Here is a 25613-nt window from a genome sequence, read left to right as displayed (position 1 = left end):
TCGGATAAAACCTAAATGATACCCATCCCTAGTCATCCTCTGGCCCTGACCTACCTTTCATGGTCCAGCACATTTCTGAGTTAACTCACTTTAACTCTCAAAGTGCTGATAATGTAGAGATAAAAAAAATGATTTTAAAAACTGAGAATCTTTATTCTGTTCATTACCAACACACACCACCTGCAGGTCCCTGTTGTCTTTACAGTAATCGGGGTCAGGATTGAGTTTTTCCAGACAGTCTTGGTTAAATGTTGAACGGATTAAAGGGGGTTTGGAATCCCAGGCTCACACTTTAATACAGGAGCAGCTGAAAGGAGCTTCTTGTTAGCCAGGTATACCTGTGACAGCTCAAAATGACCCACAGACAGTCTCAGAAACATGAAGGCAGAGCAGAGCACACCTGAAACAAACAAAAAACACCGTGGACCTCTGTACCTGTGATGGAGCCAGAGCACAACATTTATATAAAAGAGACACTTTTGTGATGGACAGTGTTACACACACACACACACACACACAATCATTGTTTTCATCACTACACTGCCTGTCTGTTCTCTTGGGATGCTGCTGCTGCTGCTGCTGCGCTGCAAACACAACTTCAGCCTCACAGTAAAGTACATGATTTAAGCAGCTCAGTCAGCCTGTCACAGCTACATGACAGCATCTCTGTGTGCGTGTGTGTGTGTGAAGCTCTCACCTGGGTTGCAGTCAGTGAGCAGGGAGCAGATGGACAGTAGGACCTTGGAGATGGTGAGGGCGGGACTCCAGTTGTCCTTCAGGATGTCCAGACAGATCACGCCCTGACTGTTGATGTTGCAGTGGTAGATCCTCGTACGGAACGTCACCTGATTGGTTAAGAAACAGTTTCATTTGATGCTGCATCCTGTTGATCCTGACCTCTGAGCCAATGACACGTTTTAAAAAAGGCTTATTTTAGGTTTCGTTTAACTATCAACAACATGTAAGGTGATCAAACAAACAAGTGTTTTTTATATTTTGGGACTGTGGTGGACTCGAGTCCACCACAAAAAGTCTAGGAGAGGACGGCCGCTCTATTTCTGTTCCCTTCACAATAACTAACAACAAACAGGCCCAATAAACCAGGCCTATGATAAGAGACTTGCAGTGTTTTCCTGCAGCTCCGTCTGTTAGCACATGCCTCCTGACATTTAGGACGTGACAGGTTCAATCAATGAAACACTTGTCAGTTAGATTAAACGAGCAGCACAGGCTGACAGTGCTCTTCATATCCTGCCTGTGTGCCTGCATCAACACTGAAGACATTCCATAGCTCAGCACAAAGAGCCCTGCATCATTAAGCAGTGACCTTTGACCTCTGTGTGTCTTTAGAAACGAGGCTGATGAGCTGTAGCTTGCCCCCGTTCATGTCACCCTTCCTCCGTTCAGAGAGACAAACCCTCCTCCTATTATGAAGATCAACAGATTGATTTATCTGTCACTGTTTCACGTCAGCAGTGCTGCAGCGCCACACTGGAAACATCTGAGAGGACTTCACTGATACACTATAAATATACATTGTGTTATCTTGCACAGCATGAGTGTTAAAAAACTTGAAATGTTATCATTACACATGCTCTGGCTAAGCAGTGTGAGTGCTGTCAGGCATTTGAGTGTGAGCGAGCTATGTGAGGGCTGACTCTTGTCATCTGCGGTGCTGTTTCCAAACCAGGAAGAGATGCGGTAGCTGAGATTATTTTCAGCGGCACTTCTGTAAAATCTGCTCATAGCTGGGACGGGAGGTCCACCTCCATCAGCCAGGTGACGGAGAGGTGGGTTAGCTCGTCTGTCTGAACTCCCGAGAACTTGTGCCGTGAATCCTTTCTGTCAGAGAGCTGCAGGTATAGTCCGTCGGTTATAGTGTCAGCTGCTCCTTTCCTGTAAGCGCACTCGTTGTGGTCGGCTGTAAGACCAACACCTGTGCGTGACGTGACTGGTGATGTCACATGTCAGTAATGTGAGCAGAAGGGGCGCGGTGTGTTCTAGCAACGTTATTTGTCCCGAGTGCACGTGTCAGGCAGCCCAGCAGGGAACATGTCACGCTGGACGCTGAAGTCAATGAGCAGCACTCTGGCTGAAGCCTTCTGGTTTCTCTACGTGAGTCAGAGACACAGGGTGGAAACCTCGGCTGAATGGTTTGTTCTGTACGGCAGCGGGCCCAGCTTGGTTGGGAAGCGTGAGCTGATGTGAAGCCTCTCAAAGCATTTCATGATACAGCAGCTGGCACTCTGCTTTGGCTGAGGGTCCATGAAGATATCTGTCAGCTGTTCTTCACAGTGTGTTGGCACGCAGCCTGGGATGAGATCTGGACCCATGTTGCAGAAACCTCCTCATGCTGTCTGCAGTCACAGCCAATAGCTGGCAGGCTGGAGGCAGTGATAGTTGTTTGCAACCTCAAACATGTCCACTGTTCAGTGCCTGAAGTCTTTGCCATAAATGCCTCATGTCCTTGGTGCATTCATTGGACAACTGTTTTTAGCTTGTTCTTCAGTGTCACCAGCTCTGAATGCAGCGTCACAAATCCTCAGCAAGAAGCCGACCTCCCGTTAGCCGAGGTTTATTTCTGGAACGCAGCCTGACAGATTTAGCAAATCGGTGCATTTGTTTATAAATCCCATCACGAATATTCCTCTAGGTCTGTCGTCTCTTTGAAACGCTCCACTGTGCGCACTCAAAGCAGCCCTGTACACACTGAAGCCTCCTGTGGCTGCACGCTGATGCAGTCCTTGGTGGCTCTCATCTTCCTCCGAGCCTGAAAGCTGGGTAAGGGAGGAGAGGGAGCTGCAGTGTATGTGTTTTTTCTGTTTGAATGTACATTAGCCCGTGTACGAGTCCCTCTTGTTGTGCATGTAACAAATGGAAGTGAGGTAAAAAAAAGACCTGGGGCTGTAGCTCAGGTGGTGTTTGATCCCTGGCTCCTCCAGTCTGCACGCATAATATCCTTGGACACTAACCCTGAGCTGCTCTCCAAGGATCGATCGCATGTATAGGAAAAAGTTCTTGTATGCGCCGAGTTGTATAAAATGCTTTGAGTGCTCAGGTAGAGTAGATAAGCACTATATAAGAACCAGTCCATTTACCATTTAGCCAACAGGCCCGAGGAACCTGCCAGTCAGCCGAGGTCAGCCCTTAACCTGCCTTGATGCCTTCTTGCTTCCCTTGTTTATGTCTCCTTCACTCATTCATGCTCGCACATTTTTCTGTGTGAGCTACATTCTGATGGATGTGGTCAGAGAGCAGCTTGGGGTTCGTATCTTGCCCAGCGATATTATGCATGCAGACTGGAAATGAAATCCCAGAAAATGAGATTTATATCACGCAGAGGAAGATTAAGTGTATAGAGAAGTTTAGTTCAAAGCCACGAGTTACTGCAGGGCACAGTGCTGGGGGAATCTCACCTCAGCCGTCACTCAACCAGTTCTGAGCTCGGACCAACGTACAAATACTGATGCAGCATCCCTGCAATGCTCAGCCTCTAAAGTATCAGTGTCAGCTCAACCTAACATTAGTGAGTGATCCAGGGCAGTGAGCAGCTGTCACATGGCTCGCTGTACGTTGGATGGCAAAGATCACGACCACGATGGAAAAACAAGGCGGCAGGAGGCCAAGAGTTAAGATGGGCTCTGTGTGAGGACCCACACAGCTGACACTGAACAGGAGATCATATATCGAGGCCTGGTCACATGATTCCCAATAACTTTGAGCTGCTGTAAATTTCAAAACCACAAAAACAAAAAGTGATACACACTGGACAGATGGAGCATCAACATCTGATTACACTCCTGGTAGGCGAGGTTCGGGATGGTCTGAATGATTCCCAGGCTGCTCTTAACTTCACCACTGCAGTCACACTCGTGACTTTCTATTTCACATAATCATACGAGACATACAGAAATATGAGAGATAGTTTACATAAAGTCTATCCATGTATCACAACGGTGGGAACGCCACCAATCATTTCTACCATGTGACGCCGTGCCGTCCTTGCACAGTGCACACACAGCTCACCTGCGCTGTGCAACACTACAGATACTTTCTCCAGTGCTGCTCCTCATGACTAAGATACTGATACTGCAAATGCAGCAGCCTACTTTATTGTAAACGACAGTAAGCCAAGAAGAGCAGCTGAAAATATCAGATTTAAGCAGCTGATTAAAGTCACTGACGCTTCCTCCCTGTTCTGTCTGCATGAGCACAGGGCTGCAAGCGGCTCAGTGTTGAGGATGCAGAGTTTTACATACTGGAACAAGTCAGAGATATAGACCCAACAACAAGGAAATTAAAGAGCAAGAATTCAGAACTTGTAACAAAGTAAACAGACTTTGTTACTTATGGTTGTCTGTAATGGCCTCGTAACACAAAGCAGATGAAAGAAAATAAAACAAACAAGCTCAACACATTTTTCACAGATTTGTGAAATTCCACTAAAAATATGACTCTGAGCGTTCCTGTGAGTGTGATACATGTGAGTTTGATACATGTGAGTTTGATACATGTGAGTTTGATACATGTGAGTTTGATACATGTGAGTACACCTTTAGCAAAGGTTTGCTAAAAACATGCTGTGAATATTTAGTTGAATCACAACATTTGGTCAAGAACACCCTCAGTGCAAAACATCATATATGCATATTTGCTAACACACAGTTTTGGACCGCTCCTGTCAGTGGCACATGTGCACAGACACTAAACGACCCGCTGTAAAGCATTAAACATGGCACAGATAGTTTCCTGCCTTATCGTTTAAGCACATAAATAGCAGTTAGATATTACTTAGTGAGTATTCCTAGACTCTACTGGAGGGTGGCCGAATGCAGCTGAATGCCAGGGCATGCAGGACAGGACAAGGCGATCAGAAGCACCTCATTGCTTTGATACAAACTGGCAGTTTGATTTGAACATGCAAATGCTGCAAAAAGTTTAGATCTCTGTTCCAGGGTTTTGCCTGTTTCTGAGGGCTCAGTCTCCTCCTCAGCCTGCATGAACGCACAACGTCCTACAGCAGTTTTACAGCAGAAGGACACACACGGTGGGGGAAAGCAGCACATCTTGTGGCCGTCTCAGAGGCTGCACAGACCGTAAAGCCGGGTTTCCACCACAAAAGTTGGTGATAAAGACCGAGCCCTGCTGCAGAGTTTAAGGGAACCCGACCTGCAGAGAATATCATTTCACAGCTGTGTGGCTGCTTCAAACGTTAGATCCACTCCTGATGGTGTGAGGAAGGACACAGAACCAGAGTGAGAAGTGGGTTTGAGATTAGAGATCAGATTTCAAACGTGTGGATTAGGGCTGCCACGATTAGTCGACTAGTCACGATTACGTCGACTATCAAAATCGTCGACGACTAATTTAATAGTCGACGCATCGTTTGAAGCTTTGTAAGATCCTGAAAGACGCAGGAATCAGTAGCAGGATTTAAGAGTGTAATAACGGACTGAAACAGGAGATGGCAGCACTGCATGTACAAGGATGCCAGCTGCCGTTAAACCCCGAAGAAGAAGAAGCTGTGTCCCAGAATTCATAGCGCCCAGCTCAGTTTCCAACAATGGCGGCAGCTAGTAAGTTTTAATATTATTCTTATTATTCTTTCTGGGTCACAAAATAAACGTTTAACATATTTTCAGGCAGGAATGTAGCTGTGCAAACCTCAAATATCGGCTCAGTTTATCAGGACACCACATACTTTCAAAAGCGCTCCGACGTTTTCGGAGACGTCTGTTACCCACTGAATGTCAGATGCTGCTGGTGCAATAAGCTGTACCTGTACGTCCAATGGATGATGCTCTGATTAGTCGACTATCAAAATAATCGTTTGTGGCAGCCCTAGTGTGGGTGCTTGGTTACAAAAACAACACTATGTCCCTGATGCTTAAGCCACTGTGACACGGCGCACCCATGACCAGCTACACTTTCACCAACGTGTCACTGAACTGTTGGTCAGTGCTCGTTGAGAACATCCCAGTGGATGCTGCGTCTGTTCACTGGGAAAAAAACCCAAACTTGGAACCAGTTCAGCTTTTGTTGTGAGAGAAAAATCACTTTGAGCACTGATGGTGTGAGCACAGTGTTAGGCAGAGGGTCAAATAGAGGAGAGGAAGATTTCAACAGCAGCCCTGTTGGCTCATGACAGAGGGAGCTACACTTGGAGCTCTGCTACAGACAAACCTGTGCAGGAACAATAAGGACTAGACTTCCTGCACCATGGTCCGTCTATTCTTTCCAGCATGGTTTCAGTTTGCTTCAGCTCACAGCTGTTGGTTTATGCACAGCTCTCTTTAGGTCCTGTTGTGAAACCTTGATTCTGCTGTAGGGTTTCTTGGCACCATTGTCCTGCTGCTGTGTGACGCATTTTAGGTCAAGCCTTTGTATTTAGACGTCTGACTTCATACAGTGACTTCAGAGTGCCCAACACCCAAACAACCCCACATCGCCACCACGTTCCCCACCATGTTTGACAGTGAGGCTAATATGCCACGTCTGCTTTGTGGCACTGTGAGTTGGAGCATCTCAGCTGTGGTCTTGTGGTCCACAAGGCAACTCTTTTCTTTCTTTCTTTATAAATAGAAGAGAAGCTTTGCCCTAACAATCCTTTCGAAACAGCCAGTTACGTCTGAGCGCTGCATGGTTTGAGGGTAAGTTTCCTGGGACGCCCACTCCTGTGGCATTAACACACTCCTACATGCTGCAGACGACAAACTGCCAAAGAGGTGGTCACACTCACTAATGATCTAATCCAGTGTGTTTGATTAGCAGCACCAAGCTGCTGCTGACTGAATACTTCTGGCATCGGTGAACACGCTAACCACACCTGCACACTCGGATATGTGACTCCTGGTATGTTGCAGTTTTCCTGAAAGCTGCACAGCACGAACTCTGAAGTTTACAACGTTGTTCTTGATGTTTCCTCTGTGACCGTTGTAAGTGCCAGTTTGTGCGTTTGTATCACAGCCTGTCTGACTGTGTCTGCTGTGTCAGTGGTGTGGTTAATCTGCTGTTTTGTTCCCCTCTCTTATCTGATTTCATTGGCACTGTGGGGAAATTGTACACCGTACATCAGTTTGGGTTCAGTTATTATTAACTGACAGTACTGGCTTAGTAAAACTGTTAAAGAGCTAAATGAAGATCTAAAGAGGAGATGATCTGAGAAACCAAGAACAGAACATGTGAAATCCCACCGATGAACGTAGTTTGTAATGAAAACTGACTGTTAATACAATAAATAAAAGAAGCTGTCAGCGAGTACTTGTAGTAATCCTAAAGAATTCAGTCTGTCTACTACTAACAGCTTTGCATTTACAGACACTGACACTTCTTTCATTTAGGATTAGAGACTAAAGGAAAGCAGCTTTGTGCGCTCAGTACGAGCATCCTCTGTCCTGGGCTGCAGTCACATGTTGTTTTGTCAACATGCTGAAGGTTAACGAGCCTTCAATGACTCGTTGTTGTTGGACAACAGTGACAGGCAGCTAGGACAACGCTGCCATTGTTCACAGCTGTAGGGGAGGAGCGTAGCTGCAGGGCGTCATTCACCTTGGGTGGTTTGAAGGGGTAGTCTGGTGTGAAGGCGATGTCCAGGAAGAACACTCCCCCCTCATACACGGAGCCCGGAGGGCCCAGGATGGTGGACCTCCACTCGTAGATGTTGTCTCCTTTAGGGCCGGCGCTGCATGTACAAAAATAAAAGAGGAAGAAAAGAAGAGAATCTTTTTACCGACAGGTGCTAAAGAAGAAGCCGTTTGTGTGTTTCAGTCACTCTGGTTAGGTTATAATCATCAGCTGCTGTCCACACAAGACTCAGACCGCTGTCAGCAACAAAGACTGGATCAAACCTTTGTGGAGCATCATTAATATCAGTGGAGGGCTGATGTCTGTGGCATGTGAATGCAAGCATGAAACACAGCTACACACACGCACACACACACACACACACACACACGCACACACACACGCACACACGCACACACACGCACACACACACACACACGCACACACACACGCACACACACACACACACGCACACACACGCACACACGCACACACGCACACACACGCACACACGCACACACACACACACACGCACACACACACGCACACACGCACACACACACACACACACGCACACGCACACACGCACACACGCACACACACGCACACACACACGCACACACACACACACGCACACACACACACACACGCACACACACACACACACGCGCACACGCGCACACACGCACACACGCACACACACGCACACACACACGCACACACACACACACACGCACACACACACACACACGCACACACACACACACACACACGCACACACACGCACACACACACGCACACACACACGCACACACACGCACACACACACACACACACACACGCACACACACACACACACACACACACGCACACACACACACACACGCGCACACGCGCACACACGCACACACACGCACACACACGCACACACACACGCGCACACACGCACACACGCACACACACGCACACACACACGCACACACACACACACACGCACACACACACACACACGCACACACACGCACACACACACGCACACACACGCACACACACACAGCTGTGAGAGGAGATGCACTAATCCAATTCCCTTTTCGACTGGCATTAGGCCAGATGCTCCTGTCAGTTCTTCTCTTACTTTTACTTTCATCATTGACGCAGTGAAAGAAACGTGGAGCTGTTGGTGTGAAACAGCAGGCGGTTATAAAGCGCCGGCCGCTGCATTTGTTGTCAGCGTGTGTTTGCACACAGAGAGGAATTATGGAAGCAGGCTGGAGAAAGGATGCCGATGTTCCTCTGGATGGATAAAAATAGTCTGGGCTGTGGCAGTGAGCCGGGCCCGGTGGGGACCCGAGGCCGACACGTCTCTCCACTCTGCCTGATGTGGCTCAAAGAAATCTATGTTTGTGTGCCAAACAGATTTTACTGCCAGTGGTTGGATTCATCGTGGTGGCGACACTGACAGAGTATTTCAGTTATTTTAAGCCATTTATTTCAGGTTCAAGTATCCACATGCATTTTAAACAGGGAGCACATTTTCTAGTTGTGTGTTACAAACATGCCAGCTGGGAAATCTGGGTCCATTTGACTCAAAACGTAGCACCTGTATAGTCGTAATCTGAAACGGGCTAAGGCCTCAGTCACACAGGCCGAAGCTCAGTCTGCTAACCACCAGTCGCTAGGAACAAGGGTCACTAAAGGTTCTGCTGGGGGGACAAAGAGGTGCTGAAACAGAAACGCTGGGACTGCCCTGGTGATGAAGGACTGCTGTGGCTGCTTGGAGTCTGCAGAGACTTGCTAACTAACCAAGCACCATTCAAACTGAAACAGAGAACGTTTGCCTTCTAAGCAAACCTTGTGGCTCACCACTGACCTGCTAACTACAGCTGACTGTGTCAACACGCTCCTGACCAGAGCACATGCAAACATGTTTCTGGTATATGTCACCTGGCAACCTCCTGCAACCACTCATCCACTGGTCTGGGAACATAGTGACTTGTGGCTGCTATGGGATCACTGACACGTCACTAGTGAGTGGAACTTTAGTGCTTTCACATCTCCAGCAGCCACCCAGTGGTTGCTGACTGGGAATGACCTCAGTTTACTTTCTCACTAACATTATTTTCTTTCCAATGCTGCACTGATTTGTGAAATCCTCACCAACTACAATATTTTAATTACTAATATCAATGCAAACACCTTTTCCTACTAACAGAGACAGAGACAGACCCGGAGCTGGCCGGAGAGATGATATCTTTGGTAAGGCCTCAAAGGCCGCTATGAAGAGTGGCTGAGGAGAAGGATCGCCACATAAACTGCTGAGCCTTCGGCCACTGTGGAAGATAAGGCCGCGGTCCCCAACCCCCGGGCCACGGCCCGGTACCGGTCTGTGAGTTGAGGCTCGGGTGTGAAATTGATGGTTTTCAGGGTTTTTATCGTAAACGCGGGTTCCCTGGGTCTTTCCCGTGTTGTAGTTGTGCGTCTTATTTTGAAAGAAATGTGTTACCATAGCGACCAGAGAGCATTGAGGGGCAGAGAGGAGGACGTTACTCTCAATGTTGTTGGTGCACTTCAGGAGGACGCTGCTAATAAAGTTACACAATTACACACTGAATTTGTGTTTATTGTTATATCTACAAAATACCCGTTTTTGTCGTATCATTTATTTTGTTGTATTTATCCGCCACACCTTAAACTCCGGTCTGTGAAAATACTGTCTGACGTTAAACCGTCTGTGGGCACCGCTGCTCATTCACAGCAAGGCTCACTGTAAAATCATCTAAACTGCTGTTATTGTCACCCAAAATTACGCGGTTGCTTTTCGACATGTTGTGTATTTTTCACACTAGCTTTACTTCCCCCTTTATTTCAGGTGTTACACCGACAGTGTTATGGATGAAAGTTGATTGAGTCTCTTGCCAAACCTTGTGTGAACACTGTCACAGAGCTCTGCGTGAAGCAGGTGGATTTTAAATCACTGAATTACTTTTGTAAATGATTTCATGAACACAGCACATACAAGCTCATGTTAGATGCTTCAATCCAAAAACAGCTCAGCGCTCAAAAATTCACGTCATTAAATCCTATTAAGAGGCAGACACTGTGCTCTACACCTCTTCAGCTCGTTCATTTCTTCCTGCAGTTGCAGTTTACATGCTCCGTCACAGCTTTCTCTTCCTGTACATGCAGCCTGACACAACCTGCTCTGGCAGGAGGACAGATCCCAGCTCCAGTGGAGAACGGGTTTGATTTTCTATCACCTTCCTACGCCTGTCAGGATGATGGAGGACACAGATCTTGAAAATTCACCTAAGGGTCTGCTCTCCTATTTATCCAGGGGAACTTTTTCTTTTTTAAATCTCGGCTCACTTCTAGAGCAGAGAATGACCTGAGCTTGTTTGTAATGAGGGCCAAATGGCAGTGATGGACGCAGCTATTTCCACACTGTAAGCCATAAATAATGAGCACTGAGCTTGTCCCTCTACAGGGACATAAAGAAAGAACCTCGTCTGTAAACGGCTCTCTGGTGATAGCTGAACTACAACAGTGACACAAATTAGACCCTCCTTCAGAACGTTTTTAGTGGACTTTATTGTGGAATGACTTCATTGGCTTTGCATATTTTGCTGGCAGTTAATGAGACAACATCCAGAGGACATCATGTGTTTGAATGCTGCGTCTAAATATAGTCTTGGTTTAGTGGCCACAGTTCAGCTCTTTGTTAAGCAGCACAATCACAGGTTTGCTGGAGATATCATTACACCTGAAACTCTTCACATTATAACAGAACAAAAAGATGACTTTAACTGTCCTTTCCACCACGGAGCTTAGCTAACATGCCAGTAATGTCCCTGCAGTCAGCTACAGACAGAAATGAACATTTCTAATAATTTACTAAACTAAGTGTTTACAGCTGTGAAACAGGAGGAGGCTCAAGAAGCCTGGAGAGCAGGCCGGCAAGAAATCAGAGAAAAGCTTGGCGAAGAGAATTTAAGCTGTGGTGAAGGAAGGTGGTCATACAAACACTGACTTTCAATCTATCCATCTGCTTCTTGATGCGTCCTCAATCATCCAGGTAAGGAAATCTCCAAGAGTTGATTCTGTTCATCTGGACGTAGCGTTTTGTGGGAGAAACGTTTCGTCACTCATCCAGGTGACTTCTTCAGTCTCAGCTGACTGCAGGGTTCCCCACTGAAGGGCTGGTTTCAGTTATTATGCAAATGTCCTGTTTATAAGGTTGGAAACCTGCACAGAAAGACCTGATGGAGGAACTGAACTCAGGACCTTGTGCATTACATGCACATGAGGGGCCACGTAAAGTTGCAACATAAGGCAGCGCTCTGTCCTTAATTTAACTCTGCTGTGTAGTTTGATCATTTTCACTTCCATCAATGATGTGGCATCCCACTGTTCCCAACACATGTTCCAGTTCATTTCATAACAGATACCAGCAGGATTTTCCCCATTAGACTGGTTTTCAAAGTGTCCCTTTGGGTTTTTGAGCAGATTGTAATGAAACAAGATGTGAAAAAATCACTATGCTGAGCAGGACGACAACGAGCACAAACTAGAACTGAAAATATCTGAAATATCATCTCTTTGATAAACATATAAATGATGCATCAAAAGCCAGAGATTAGGCTTTGATTCACAGACAGACTGGAGGTCAGTATGAACACATGTCCATACTGTGACTACAACGGTCTCCTACAGAAGATCTCCAAGCCTGGAGTGGAGAAAACTCAGAAACCTTTATGCTAACAGATATCTGTGATTAAAAACTGCGTTTGAGACTTTGTTTCACACTGAGATGGGGTCATGATTAATGAGTACTAGCAGAGCACGGAGACTTTTAGATGTTCAGGGTGTTTGTTTTGGTCTTTAAAGATGTGAGTCACCGGATGCAAAAACTTTTTAAACCTTCATCTAAAAGTTCTTCTAAAAAGTCGGAAATTTTTAATTGATTTTTAATTTACTCTTGTGTAACAGCTGATCCAACGACCACAGTCAGCCACACCTCCCTTTGAGCTCTTTTGTGGCTCGTGCATTTATTTATTTTCTCGTACCAGAAGCTATTTTTAGCCTGGCAGCAGAGATAAGCTCTCATTGGGAGTTCAGCAATGGGAGTGCTCAGCTAACAGACCAAACAGCTCTGCAGTCTTTAACAATGAGAAGGGCTAATATTACCACTGCATCTGTAGCTGGTTGGATGCTACTGCTGATGTGTAGTTATTAAAGAAAGAAACAGCACGTGAACAACTCAGCTAAGGTTGTGAATATGTCAGATTACCTGTTTGCAGCTTTATTTAGAGAGGAGCTCTCACACACTCAGACTCATGCAGGACAAACACAGTGTAGTAATGCTGGCTCAGCTGCACCTGCTCAGAGCTACTGCTGAGTCTGTACGTGTCACACAAAAGCTCTCAGCTGCTTCATCTTACTCACCTACATGTGAACCAAGCTTCACAGCTTCACATATCCATGCTACATTCACAACAACACTCGAATTATTATTACAACTTGTATCTATTCTGGGGCAATGTTTGCCATTTGACTTGTAATAAGAAATATTGATATGTCTTCTGTTTAGCGTCAAACATACTTGAAGGTCATTAAATGTAAAGATTATCTGACAGACTGAAGCAGCAGCGACTGACCTGTGCTGTTGTTACAGGAAGACCTCACACAGACATCCTGACTCATATCTGTGAGACCACTGGACCAGACTGGCTAATCGAATGTGTAATGCCAAAGCATTAAAAAATAAACTTATTAGTTCATGCTGAGAGCCACGGTCCACTGCCACACATGCACACAGACACGCTCTGTGATGCTTACAGTAAGGACAGAGCGGCACAAATACACGTGTTTGCAGTTTGCAGAGCTCCAACACACAAAGATAAAGGACAAACGCCCCTCAGCACTCTCTGTGCTCTGGTGGACAAACAGACCAGAGACAAACAGGCGTACAAACAGGCGTACACGCGGGCGTACACACAGTCGTACACACAGGCGTACACACAGTCGTACACACAGTCGTACTCACGGGCATACAAACAGGAGTACACACGGGCGTACAAACGGGCGTACACACAGTCGTACACACGGGCGTACACATGGGCGTACTCACGGGCGTACACATGGGCGTACTCACGGGCATACAAACAGGAGTACACACGGGCGTACAAACGGGCGTACACATGGGCGTACACACAGTCGTACACACGGGCGTACACACGGGCGTACACACAGTCGTACACACGGGCATACACATGGGCGTACTCACGGGCGTACACACAGTCGTACACACGGGCGTACACATGGGCGTACACATGGGCGTACACATGGGCGTACACACAGTCGTACACACGGGCGTACACATGGGCGTACTCACGGGCGTACACATGGGCGTACTCACGGGCATACAAACAGGAGTACACACGGGCGTACAAACGGGCGTACACATGGGCGTACACACAGTCGTACACACGGGCGTACACACGGGCGTACACACAGTCGTACACACGGGCATACACATGGGCGTACTCACGGGCGTACACACAGTCGTACACACGGGCGTACAAACGGGCGTACACATGGGCGTACACACAGTCGTACACACGGGCGTACACATGGGCGTACACACAGTCGTACACACGGGCGTACACATGGGCGTACACACAGTCGTACACACGGGCATACACATGGGCGTACTCACGGGCGTACAAACAGGAGTACACACAGTCGTACACACGGGCGTACACATGGGCGTACACACAGTCGTACACACGGGCGTACACACAGTCGTACACACGGGCGTACACATGGGCGTACACACAGTCGTACACACAGTCGTACACACGGGCGTACACACGGGCGTACACACAGTCGTACACACGGGCGTACAAACGGGCGTACACACGGGCGTACACATGGGCGTACAGACAGTCGTACACACGGGCGTACACATGGGCGTACACACAGTCGTACACACGGGCGTACACACAGTCGTACACACGGGCGTACAAACGGGCGTACACACGGGCGTACACATGGGCGTACACACAGTCGTACACACGGGCGTACACATGGGCGTACACATGGGCGTACACACAGTCGTACACACGGGCGTACACATGGGCGTACACACAGTCGTACACACGGGCGTACACACAGTCGTACACACGGGCGTACACACGGGCGTGCAAACGGGCGTACACATGGGCGTACAGACAGTCGTACACACGGGCGTACACACAGTCGTACACATGGGCGTACACATGGGCGTACACACAGTCGTACACACGGGCGTACACACGGGCGTACAAACAGGCGTACACACGGGCGTACACACGGGCGTACACACAGTCGTACACACGGGCGTACAAACAGGCGTCAACACGGGCGTACAAACAGGCGTACAAACAGGCGTACACACGGGCGTACACACGGGCGTACACACGGGCGTACACACGGGCGTACACACAGTCGTACACACGGGCGTACACACGGGCGTACACATAGTCGTACACACGGGCGTACAAACAGGCGTCAACACGGGCGTACAAACAGGCGTACAAACAGGCGTACAAACAGGCGTACACACGGGCGTACACACAGTCGTACACACGGGCGTACACACGGGCGTACACACGGGCGTACACACGGGCGTACACATAGTCGTACACACGGGCGTACAAACAGGCAAATGGTTAAAATGGTTAAAATGCTTTTACATCCTCTAAGTTTAAATAGTAGCTTCAGTCAGCCTAACATTTCTGACATGCAGGACAAAAACGTCTTCAATCAAACTTCAACGGCTGATCTGTTCTGTACTGATCACACGGTGTTATCACTTCCCGTTGTCAGTGAATCACCGTAAGAACCAGCCGAGGATTTTACATGATACTGTAACAGGTGTTACATGATGTTTGCAGTCCATCGATCTGATACGCTGTCAAAATCAGACGTGATCTGTTTATTATCCCTGCAGAATTTGTTTCCAACACAACAACATGAGCAGGCTTGCTGACTTTCTTTGGCATGTCATGACACACGGGTCTCCAACAGTCTGAAACATGAGAAGGACGAAGTGGCAAAAACTGAGTAAAGATATTCAAACACAACACTCTGTAGAGGTCACGAGTACGGGATGTGTCCGTGTTTCTAATTTCTTAGAAACACGTGTAAGTCCTCAGCTGTGTCCCTGTGACTGGCAGTTTGCTCCAATCAGCGGCCACATTGTTCTGAAACACATCAAATACTCTGAGTGTGCTGATGACGAAGGTCCTCAGTTCCCTTGTGCTGGACTTAAAGCCACCTATTTGTGATCACTTCCTCTTCGGACACTGTTACACACTTTGCCTTTAAAATTAGAGACCAGAGAGAACTTTAACCAAGCATGCTGCATTGTTCAGTGATGAAAATCTCCAAACATCCATATCTCATCATTTACAGTCAAAGCCATATCTCAAAGACCAAGTGAAACACCTGATAAAGCAACAGCTGAGTTAGAACAGCAGGCTCGGTGACCTCTGGGTTCAAACTGGCACCGTTTATCGCTTTGACCTGTGGGCGTGTCTGTGATTGTGTCAGCTGATCCTTTTGGCCCCTGACGACCAGGAGCTCTGTCCATCCTCGCCTATGCTGCTATTTTTTTTGGATGTCACATGACGTTTAAGGACAGTAACAACCTTTTCATCATCTGATCATCTGTCATGGATGCTTTTCATTTGACTTTTCAATGTATTTTTCCTTTTTATGCTGGAAACTGCACCTTGGAACAGCTGCAGTTTTCACAGTATCAGTTTCTTGAATCTGCACTAAATAAGCCGTCTTATTTTTGTGAAACGGCATTCACGTACATGCTCGTGTACTGCTCAGGATGGTGGCTATCCCACTGCAATCAGCACCCAAACTGGAAAAGCTTGTGTGTTTGCACGGCTCAGATTAATGACAGCTTCAGTTTGTCCCACCGTTTGTTATTTTAAGAAAGCTGAACTGTGGAAACTGAGTAAATATGAAGCTTTTAAACAGTCGACCGCTCTGTTAAATGAAGTCTTAACTTAGCATGTCTAACAATACAAGCTGTTTTATCTGTCCAACAGCCGACTGATTAGATTGTGATCACAAACAACCCTTTTTGATAAGCAGGGAACAAGTGATTGCTAAAGATGGGCAGATATGTATCCTGTGACACGCCAGCAGAAGGTTGTCAGACTCAGCTCGTGTTGTTGCAGTGAAAGAGAGGACAGCAGAAACTGTCTAACATCCCTGCCTACCTTTAACAAACCAAATGAAACTGGATGACGGCTGGTGCAGAGCTAACTCAGCACTCGGGCCCATATTTGTTTGACTGTTTCATCCATGTGCATCCAAGCACCAGCCAACAACCACACGCTGACATGTTAGCGAGTTCTTCACCATGTGTGTGATGAAGACACAACATTCGCCAGAGTACGCCATATGGGAGCCAACACAAAAAGATCTGTAACAACAAACCCAATGAGCCACTTAAATCACCATCACCCGGCATGAAGACGCTAACAAATGGCTGAATCCAAATGTAGCCAGAGCACAGAGCCAGCAACACTGACACTGGCCTCTGTGAGCAGTGAGAAGCACAAGTATGGGGGAACTCCAGGCCTCGAGGTCCGGGGTCCTGCAGGTTTAGATGTGTCCTTGAGCCAACACAGCTGATTTAAATGACCTCCTCAACACAGCTGAAGTTCTCCAGAGGCCTGGTAATGAACTAATCATGTGATTCTGACCCAGGGTGAGATATAAAACCTGCAGGACACGGGCCCTCGAGGCCTGGAGGTGCCCACCTCTGGTCTACGGTAACAGTGAAATCAAAGTGTTGGCTCGCCTTCGTCCGTCAGCCGGAGACTCACAGCGACAGAGTTTAACGGTGGAAGCACAACGTTGGTGTAACTCCAACACACTAACCTTTGAAACAACACCAAACCAATTAGACTTCTCCACTGTCTTGAACATGTTACCTAGCAACATTGTATCCCTGCAGTGACTTTGTGCGTGTGTGTGTGTTGATTTTGTGCTGCAAGAGGAATCTCCATGGAAACAACAACAGGCAGACACAACAGCACAGCTTGACTCACCTGAAAATCATCTGTCCTACAGATAAAGCGCAGGCAAATGAGCCGAGCCTTTGTTTGTGGCTCGTAGTGCCCAAAGAGGACCTTCAGCCAATAAGACCATACAAGAGAAATCCAGACACGGATTACGTCGTAAATGTTAATCACTACTCTAACACACTCCCTGCACACCTGTTATGATGACAACTCAAATAAGATGTGAAGCTTGCATCAATGCGGAGCAGATTTAAATGAATTGGGCTTTTATGCATGATTTGTTTTATTGGTAAGCACGGACAACACAGTATGGGGGAAAAATCATCCACAACTCGGTTATTCACGTCCTGTCTTTCTAAAGAACTGACAGTCTGAAGGTGCTTTCATATACAGGGATGAGGTTATCCTAGCTAGTTGACTTTTAACAAAAAGCACTTCTACCTTACAAGACAGATTCTTTCATAGCACACTCGGTCATACTCTATAACTTTAATATGTGGAATTGATGAGCCAGGGATCAAAACATCAATCTTCCAGTTAGTAGATGATCTCGAGCCACAGCCTTCCTATTTATATGTTCGACCAATCAACAAACACATGTCAAGCAACAGTCATCTTTGGCTGGCTCTCTACTCTGTGGTAGAACTAAAACAAAGCCCCAGTAAGTGACCCCACTGGACTTCCTGCACCATGGACACTGTGGGACACTGTCCAAGTTAAAGTCCATCTGGATCTGAGCGTCACTTGTAAGGCAGCTGAGTAGAGCTGATACGCTGCAATAGGTATTGGCTGCTGGGGATTCCCATAATGCACCGACTGTTTCCTCTTCAGTCACCCACACTGCTTTGCATTTAATCTTTAGTTATTATTACAATTAAATGCAAAGTGGTTATTATTAATCTCCGGCTCTCTTCCACACTGTGCCTGTTTTCCTGCCTCCCTTGATTGTTGGGGATTTCTCTGTGTTACTGTCGGATCTTTACCTTAAAAGCACCTTCAGGCTACTTGTTGTGATTTTTGATTCACTTCAGTTTTACTTATACATCGCCAATCACATAACCAGTCGCCTCAACAATCGCCTTTATATTGTAAGGTAACAGGAAGCCAATGAAGGGAAGCCAAAACAGGAGAAATCTGCTCTCTCTTTCTAGTCCCTGTCAGGACTCTTGCTGCAGCATTTTGGATCAGCTGAAGGCTTTTCAGGGAGTTTTTAGGACTTCCTGATAATAATGAATTACAGTCGTCCAGCCTGGAAGTAATAAATGCATGAACTAGTTTTTCAGCGTCACTCTGAGACAGGATATTTCTAACTTTAGAGATGTTGCACAAATGGAAGAAAGCAGTCTTACATATTTGTTTAATATGTGCATTGAAGGACATGTCCTGCTCAAAAATGACTCCAAGGTTCCTCACAGTGTTACTGGAGGCCAAGGTAATGCCATCCAGAGTAAGAATCTGGTTAGATACCATATTTCTAAGCTTTTCAGGGCCGAGTACAATAACCTCAGTTTGATCTGAATTAAGAAGCAGAAAGTTAGCGGCCATCCAGGTCTTTATGTCTTTAAGACATTCCTGCAGTTTAACTCATTGGTGTGTGTTATCTGGCTTCATGGACAGATAGAGCTGGGTGTCATCTGCATAGCAGTGTAAATGTATGCTATGTCTTCTAATGATGCTGCCTAAGGGAAGCATGTATAATGTAAACAGAATTGGTCCTAGCACTGAACCCTGTGGAACTCCATAATTAACCTCAGTGTGTGAAGAGGACTCTCCATTTACATGTACAAACTGGAGTCTATTAGATAGATATGATACAAACCACTGCAGTGCAGTACCTGTAATACCTACAGCATGTTCTAATCGCTCTAATAGGATATTATGGTCGACAGTATCGAACGCTGCACTGAGGTCTAGCAGGACAAGCACAGAGATGAGTCCACTGTCAGAGGCCATAAGAAGATCATTTGTAACCTTCACTAAAGCTGTTTCTGTGCTGTGCTGAGCGCTGAAACCTGACTGAAACTCTTCAAATAAGCCTCTGCAGATGATCTGTTAGCTGTTTGACAACTACTCTTTCAAGAATTTTTGATATGAAAGGAAGGTTGGAGATTGGCCTATAATTAGCTAAGACTGCTGGGTCTAGAGATGCTTTTTGAGTAAAGGTTTAACTACAGCCAGCTTGAAGGCCTGTGGTGCATAGCTGATTATTAGAGATAGGTTGATCATATTTAAGATTGAAGAATTAATTAATGGCAGGACTTCTTTGAGCAGTTTTGTAGGAATGGGGTCTAAAAGACACGTTGATGGTTTGGAGGAAGTAATTATTGAAGTTAACTCAGAAAGATCAATTGGAGAAAAAGAGTCTAACTTAACATCAATGGTACTAAGAGTAGCTGTAGATAATATTACATCTGTGGGATGATTACTGGTAATTTTTTCTCTATATGAAACTATGTGACATATTTATTTATTAATACCTGAGGAAATGATGCAACAGTCCCAAACTGTTAGTGTTGGTCAACAAACAAATAAAAGACATCACTATGCAGATATCATGAATAACGTCTTTAAAGATTCTCAATAACTAGCCGGTGTAGTTTATGCCCCCATAACTTATTAGGTTGTGTCCACTGTGATCATTTAGGCAAGTGATAAGACTGAATGTAACTCTAAATGGATGCAAATGTGTTTATGATAATACTTACTGTACTGTAGTGTATCCCATTATAGAGCTGTGAGATCCTACACCCAACAAAACTCTGTAGAACAAGATAACATGAAAACCAGCAAAAAGAGCAGAGAGGAGTTTACTGATGCTTTTGTTAATGAGCCAAGGTGAAGTATTACAAAGTTAACAGAGACAAATGAAAACTTTTCTTCTATAGACGTTAAGATTAAATCATTAGAGACTAGTATATTTTTAGTAATGGTTATATATTTAACCTGAGTATAAACAAGGCTAGGTGTGCAGTGATATATGTGAAACAATGAGTTCAAACAGAGATCAGCTGGACTCTCTGAGTGGCTCCTGATCTGTCAGTTCACAGTCACTGCAGGAAGAGATAAAAGCACAGTGGGAATGTGAAGCGTCTTCAGGGGTTTTCAACTACGTGTTTGGCCTGATTCACAGAGAGCTTTCATACAGCTTTCACTGCAGACACCAAAGCTTCCTGAGCACAGAAGCATTTTCAGCCTGATGCATACAGTACCACAAAGTATTTGGCCCATTGCTGATTTCTTAGTTTTTGCACATTTGTCACACTTTAATGTTTCAGATCACAACAAAACAAAAGGCTTGATCCCCAAACAAGCTGACAAGACAACCGTTGAGCTTTCTGGACGGTTTGCGTCATCAGAAGAACGTTGTACCAACAGTCACATATGTTGGCGCTTGTTCGGCTGGTCCGCGGTTGCTTTGCTGCTTTAGGAGTTGCAGTATTTGCGTATTCGATGGAACCGTGAGTTCTGCTCTCAAGCAGAATCACCCGAAGGACAGACAATGATCCAAAACACACTACCAAGTCCAGCTCGGGACAATGAAGGACCTAAATCAGACTGAGATGCTTAAACAGGACACTCATGCTCAAAAACCCTCTGATGTGACTGAATTCAAATAACTGTGGAAAAATGAGTGGAACAAAATTCACAGTTTTTGAAAAAGCTTGACTGCAGTTCTTGCTGCCGAGCGTGGCCCAATCAGCTTAAAGGTTTAGGGAGCAGTTATATTTCCACACGTGGACACACAGGTTTACATAGTCCCGTGATCGTTAGGGATGGGTATCGAAAACCGGTTCTTGTTGAGAACCGGTTCCCACTGTTTCAGTTCCTTGGAAGTGTTTGCCATTTTTGCAAACGATTCCCTTATCGATTCCAGTCGCCCCGAATGACGTCCCCACGTTGCGGAGCGTCATTTACCTGGCAGGAAACACGGCGGCTCAAACGCTCAAAGTTTGGTTACACTTTACGAGAACGGATGACAACAGGGCAACTTGCAATACTTGCAAAGTAGATACTTCATTGAAGGGAGGAAACACTACGAATATGCAAAAGCATTTGCTCACAAAACACGCGATGACCTTAAATGAATGTCGTGTTTTTAATTCCACTCCGGACTCGTGAATCTCAACCCAGCAGCAGCGGTAACGTTTGCACATCCTCTCCTGTTAATGCGGCAGGTAAATAATCAACAACAGTGCATATTATGTTAGCGCGATCTGCCTTATTACAAACCTGCCATTACTGTGCACTTAGGTGGCCATGATGAGACAGAGTGTGGCTCAGATGCTGGCAGTTCTCGCTGCAGTCTGCCGGCAGCGTCTCCTTTCAGGCCAGGATAGACGAATGTCACCGAGCAGTGACTCAGTTTGTGGTCAAAGGCTTGCACCCATTTGCCACAGCAGATGATTTTCAGTAACTGAATGTGTTTAATTGTAGGCAGGGACATTACTGGATATTCTTGTGTAATTGCTACAGAAGAATATTTATTTTATTATTTTACATTTACAATTTTTTCCTGGGGACCCTGTGACACCCCATTGAAGAGCCGTAGGCTGGATCTCTTAAGATCTCACTGTTGGGTTTGTAAGGCCATGTTACTCCTAAATTTCTGTCTTGTTCAAAGAGAAGATATAAAACAAAGTTCTGAGCTACTCGACCTTAGTGTTCTCCTTTTTAAAAAATAATCGATAAAGAATCGAATCGTTAAACAGAATCGAAAATGGAATCGGAATTGTGAAAATCTTATCAATACCCATCCCTAGTGATCGTAAACATTTAATTGTGACAAATATGAGAAAAATAAGGGGGCAAATTTTTTATAGCATTGTATTTGGGATTTATGCCTCCATGTTAAATCTACATGGGTACACCATAAGCACCAACCTGTCTGAAAGCCTGTGCTGTGATGCAGAGTGCACCTCCCTGGAAATAAGTTGGTGCAGTCTGAAACAGCTGTGATCGACCTGTTCAGCACTGGTCATTTTTTAAGCATTTACAGGGACTTTGGTGGCAAAACAGAGAGAGGGTGGAGATGGACATGATAGAAAACAACATGTGCTAAACCCAAACAAAGACACAGACTCTTAGGCTGCGTTCACACTGCAGGGGAAAGCGCATCAAATCCGACTTCTTTGACCCTCTGCGACCATCTATCCCATCATGGTGTGACGGTGTGAACGGCACAAATCCGATATCTTCAAATCCGATCTGGGTCACTTTGGTATGTGGTGCTGAATCCGATACATATCTGATGTTTTAGAAAGCGACTGCTGTTTGACGGTCACGTCGCATTAAATCCGTCTTTTACGTCACCGACACAAGACAGACGCCGACTATCAGCGCCCGACATGGTGAACGCTTCTATCCAGGGAAACTGCTGGGAAGACAGCGTTGGAGAAACGTGAACATTTTCTTTGTACTGTATAATCTGCAGATTCTGACAGAAATCTGCAGCTAGAAGCAGCGCTCCTCTGAAACAGCAGTAAGGATCATTATTAGGACAAATGTAAATAACAAAACTTTATAACTTAAAGCAAAACTGGGAAACGTGAAGTCTGAAGTCTTTACATTAAGGCCATCAGTCACACATCCTGTTGCTCTGGGTCTAAACAGAGCGTCGTGTGTGACGTCTTCTTTTGTGCACGCGGCCGCTCTGAGCGTTCACACTAGAGCGCGTTTGATCAAAAGATCAGAATTGAGCATCAAGACCTGCAGAGTGAACGTAGCCGTACTTGTTTCGATTGTGGCTGGCACAGCATGTAAAACACCAGCACACAGCCACCAGATAAAACACCGTGCACAAGCATCAATGCTGCAAACGCTCGGCGCTTAAATAAGCTGTCACAGTCTACAGAGAGTCAGCACAGAAGTCTAAATGGGCTGTGACAGGCATGCGAGTACAACTGTTAATTATCACTGCTAAGTATCTCTTTTTTCTCTCAGTATTTGGTGAGTTGCAGGTGGAGCGTGGTTGATGCATGCTTCCTCTGCTCAGGCAAGAATTATTTATTACTGCTTACTAATACACATGTGCTCGAGGTCACGTGATAACACAGAAGACTCTGTTATCAATCTGTTGTTTTGTTTTTCGCTTTGCAGGCCTTGAATGTATCTTAGTCCTGTTAAATCATTTCCTAATAGCTAATAAATAATATTCATGGCATAATGCATAACTGAGTGAAGTTTGCAGAGCATGAAGATCAGACATCAGTGGCTATGAGTCGTGTCTGCTGCCCTGCTCCCTCTGCTGCTCCTACAAAGCCCAGAGCTGCCTTACAGGAAACAAGAATTGCAAAACATTTATTTTCTTTCAAAGTTATGGTTCACTTTATCAGTTTTCACCATCTCCACTGTGTTTTCTGCTGAGTGCGTGTGCTCGTCACAGATGAGACGCTGCAGCTTTATGACACTGAGATTTTCCCGTTGATATGGCTTAGAGGAAAAAACCAAAACATGCCCCACAATGCTAACCACACAGACTGTGACATATATGCATCAGAGCACTGGCTATGAATTTCAGAAGCATCAGGCCTTAACAGAAAAGTTAGCAATAGTTCTTTTCCTATTACAGCTACATCCACTTCTGTCCTGCCTAGGCTGCTCACTAGGGCTGGGTATCATCACTGATTTCTATAATCCATTCGATTCCAGTTTTCAAAGTCCCGATTCGATTCAACTTAGCCTCAGACAGTCAGAAATATTATAACTCTGATCATTTATCAGTACTGACTTCATCAGAATTGTGAACATCACAGCAGATGCCTTTGTGTGAAAGTAACTGAGAATAAAACACAGAAAAACATGAAGGAGATTTTCCTGGTCTGACTTTTTATAGCAGAAAACCTTAAAAATATTCTACAATGTTCTGCATATAAAGTTTAAATTTCTTCAGTACTGAACAACAGAAAAAACAGGCTTTCTTGTCCAAGGTCATTTAAGTGAAAAAGAAAAAGACAGCAGCCACAGCGCTGTAAACAGCGGTAGACTGGTGGGTAATAAGCCAATGAATAATACAGAAAACAGAGATTGGAGACGGGAAACTGTTCTTGAAGTACAGAGAGAGAGAGCTAGCTGTGCATGGAGTGTGATTTTAATAGTCGTGGAAGCAAAATTCATGACGACATTGATCAAATGTGAAGCGCAGTTTGCTGCTTCTTTTGCTGCTGGCTCGGTGAATTTTGGTTGGAGAGACAAAACCTGCAGCTCATAATCAGCGCAAAAAGACGTAAACACAGCGCGGACCGGACGCATCAGGATCGCTGAGCTCCGACAGCGTGTCCGTCTGCGGGCCGTCGGGTGAGAAAGCCGAGAAAGACAAAGCTGATTCTGATGCGTCGGGTCTGTGTTTACGTCTTTGTGTGGAGTCCGTGTACCTGCTCTCATCTGCTGTTTGGTTGTTGTTGAAATGGTTTTGTGAGCTTTAATCTGAGAATCTGGCGTTTCTGGCAAAACACAGTAATATTTAAAAGTCAGGATTTAATGAATTGATATCGCTTTATTCAAGCTACTCACCTCCCACTTCCACCTGCACTTTCAACTGGACCACGGCCAATCAGAGAGGTCCCGCCCCTGACTATCTCTGATTGGTTTAGTCCATGATAGGGGCAAAATGTGTGTCTGTTGTTGACCACAGGGAAGGTTGCAGATTTTTATTTTTTTTTGCTACCCGAACAGTTGGTCGCACAGGTGCAACCAAATATTTTTTTTTAGTCGCACCACTGAAAAATTTGGTCGCATTTGCGACCAAATTAGTCGCACTCTAGAGCCCTGCTGTGTATAACCTCTTTTTAAGTTTTGTGGATATTATACATGGTTATGCTGAGGATATGTCGGCCAGTTTCCACTGGAAATGCCTTTTGGTTAAACTGTCAGCGAGGAGTTTGCATTTGCACTGTTACATTTTTATATAACTTTAATGCACATAAAAAACAGCTGCTTGTTTAAGTGAAAATACATTGATGGGTT

The 25613-nt window shown here is 45.6% G+C and overlaps 1 protein-coding gene across 1 annotated transcript in view; it reads right to left on the bottom strand.

Moving 5' to 3' along the window:
- LOC308384107 (ubiquitin-conjugating enzyme E2 E2-like) overlaps positions 1–25613 on the bottom strand; it is a 68096-nt gene that overhangs the window by 8038 nt on the left and 34445 nt on the right. The window contains exons 4-5 of the mRNA XM_080862453.1: positions 7549–7681; positions 698–845 (exon numbers count right to left, since the gene is read on the bottom strand). Of these exons, the coding sequence (XP_080718579.1) occupies positions 698–845; positions 7549–7681 (281 nt within the window). The remainder of the gene's footprint in view (positions 1–697; positions 846–7548; positions 7682–25613) is intronic.

Source organism: Rhamphochromis sp. 'chilingali' (assembly GCF_963969265.1).
Source record: "Rhamphochromis sp. 'chilingali' genome assembly, chromosome: 17".
Taxonomy (NCBI): Eukaryota; Metazoa; Chordata; class Actinopteri; order Cichliformes; family Cichlidae; genus Rhamphochromis; species Rhamphochromis sp. 'chilingali'.
The sequence above is the reverse complement of the archived record's forward strand: the minus strand, read 5'-3'. Positions and strand labels throughout refer to the sequence as shown.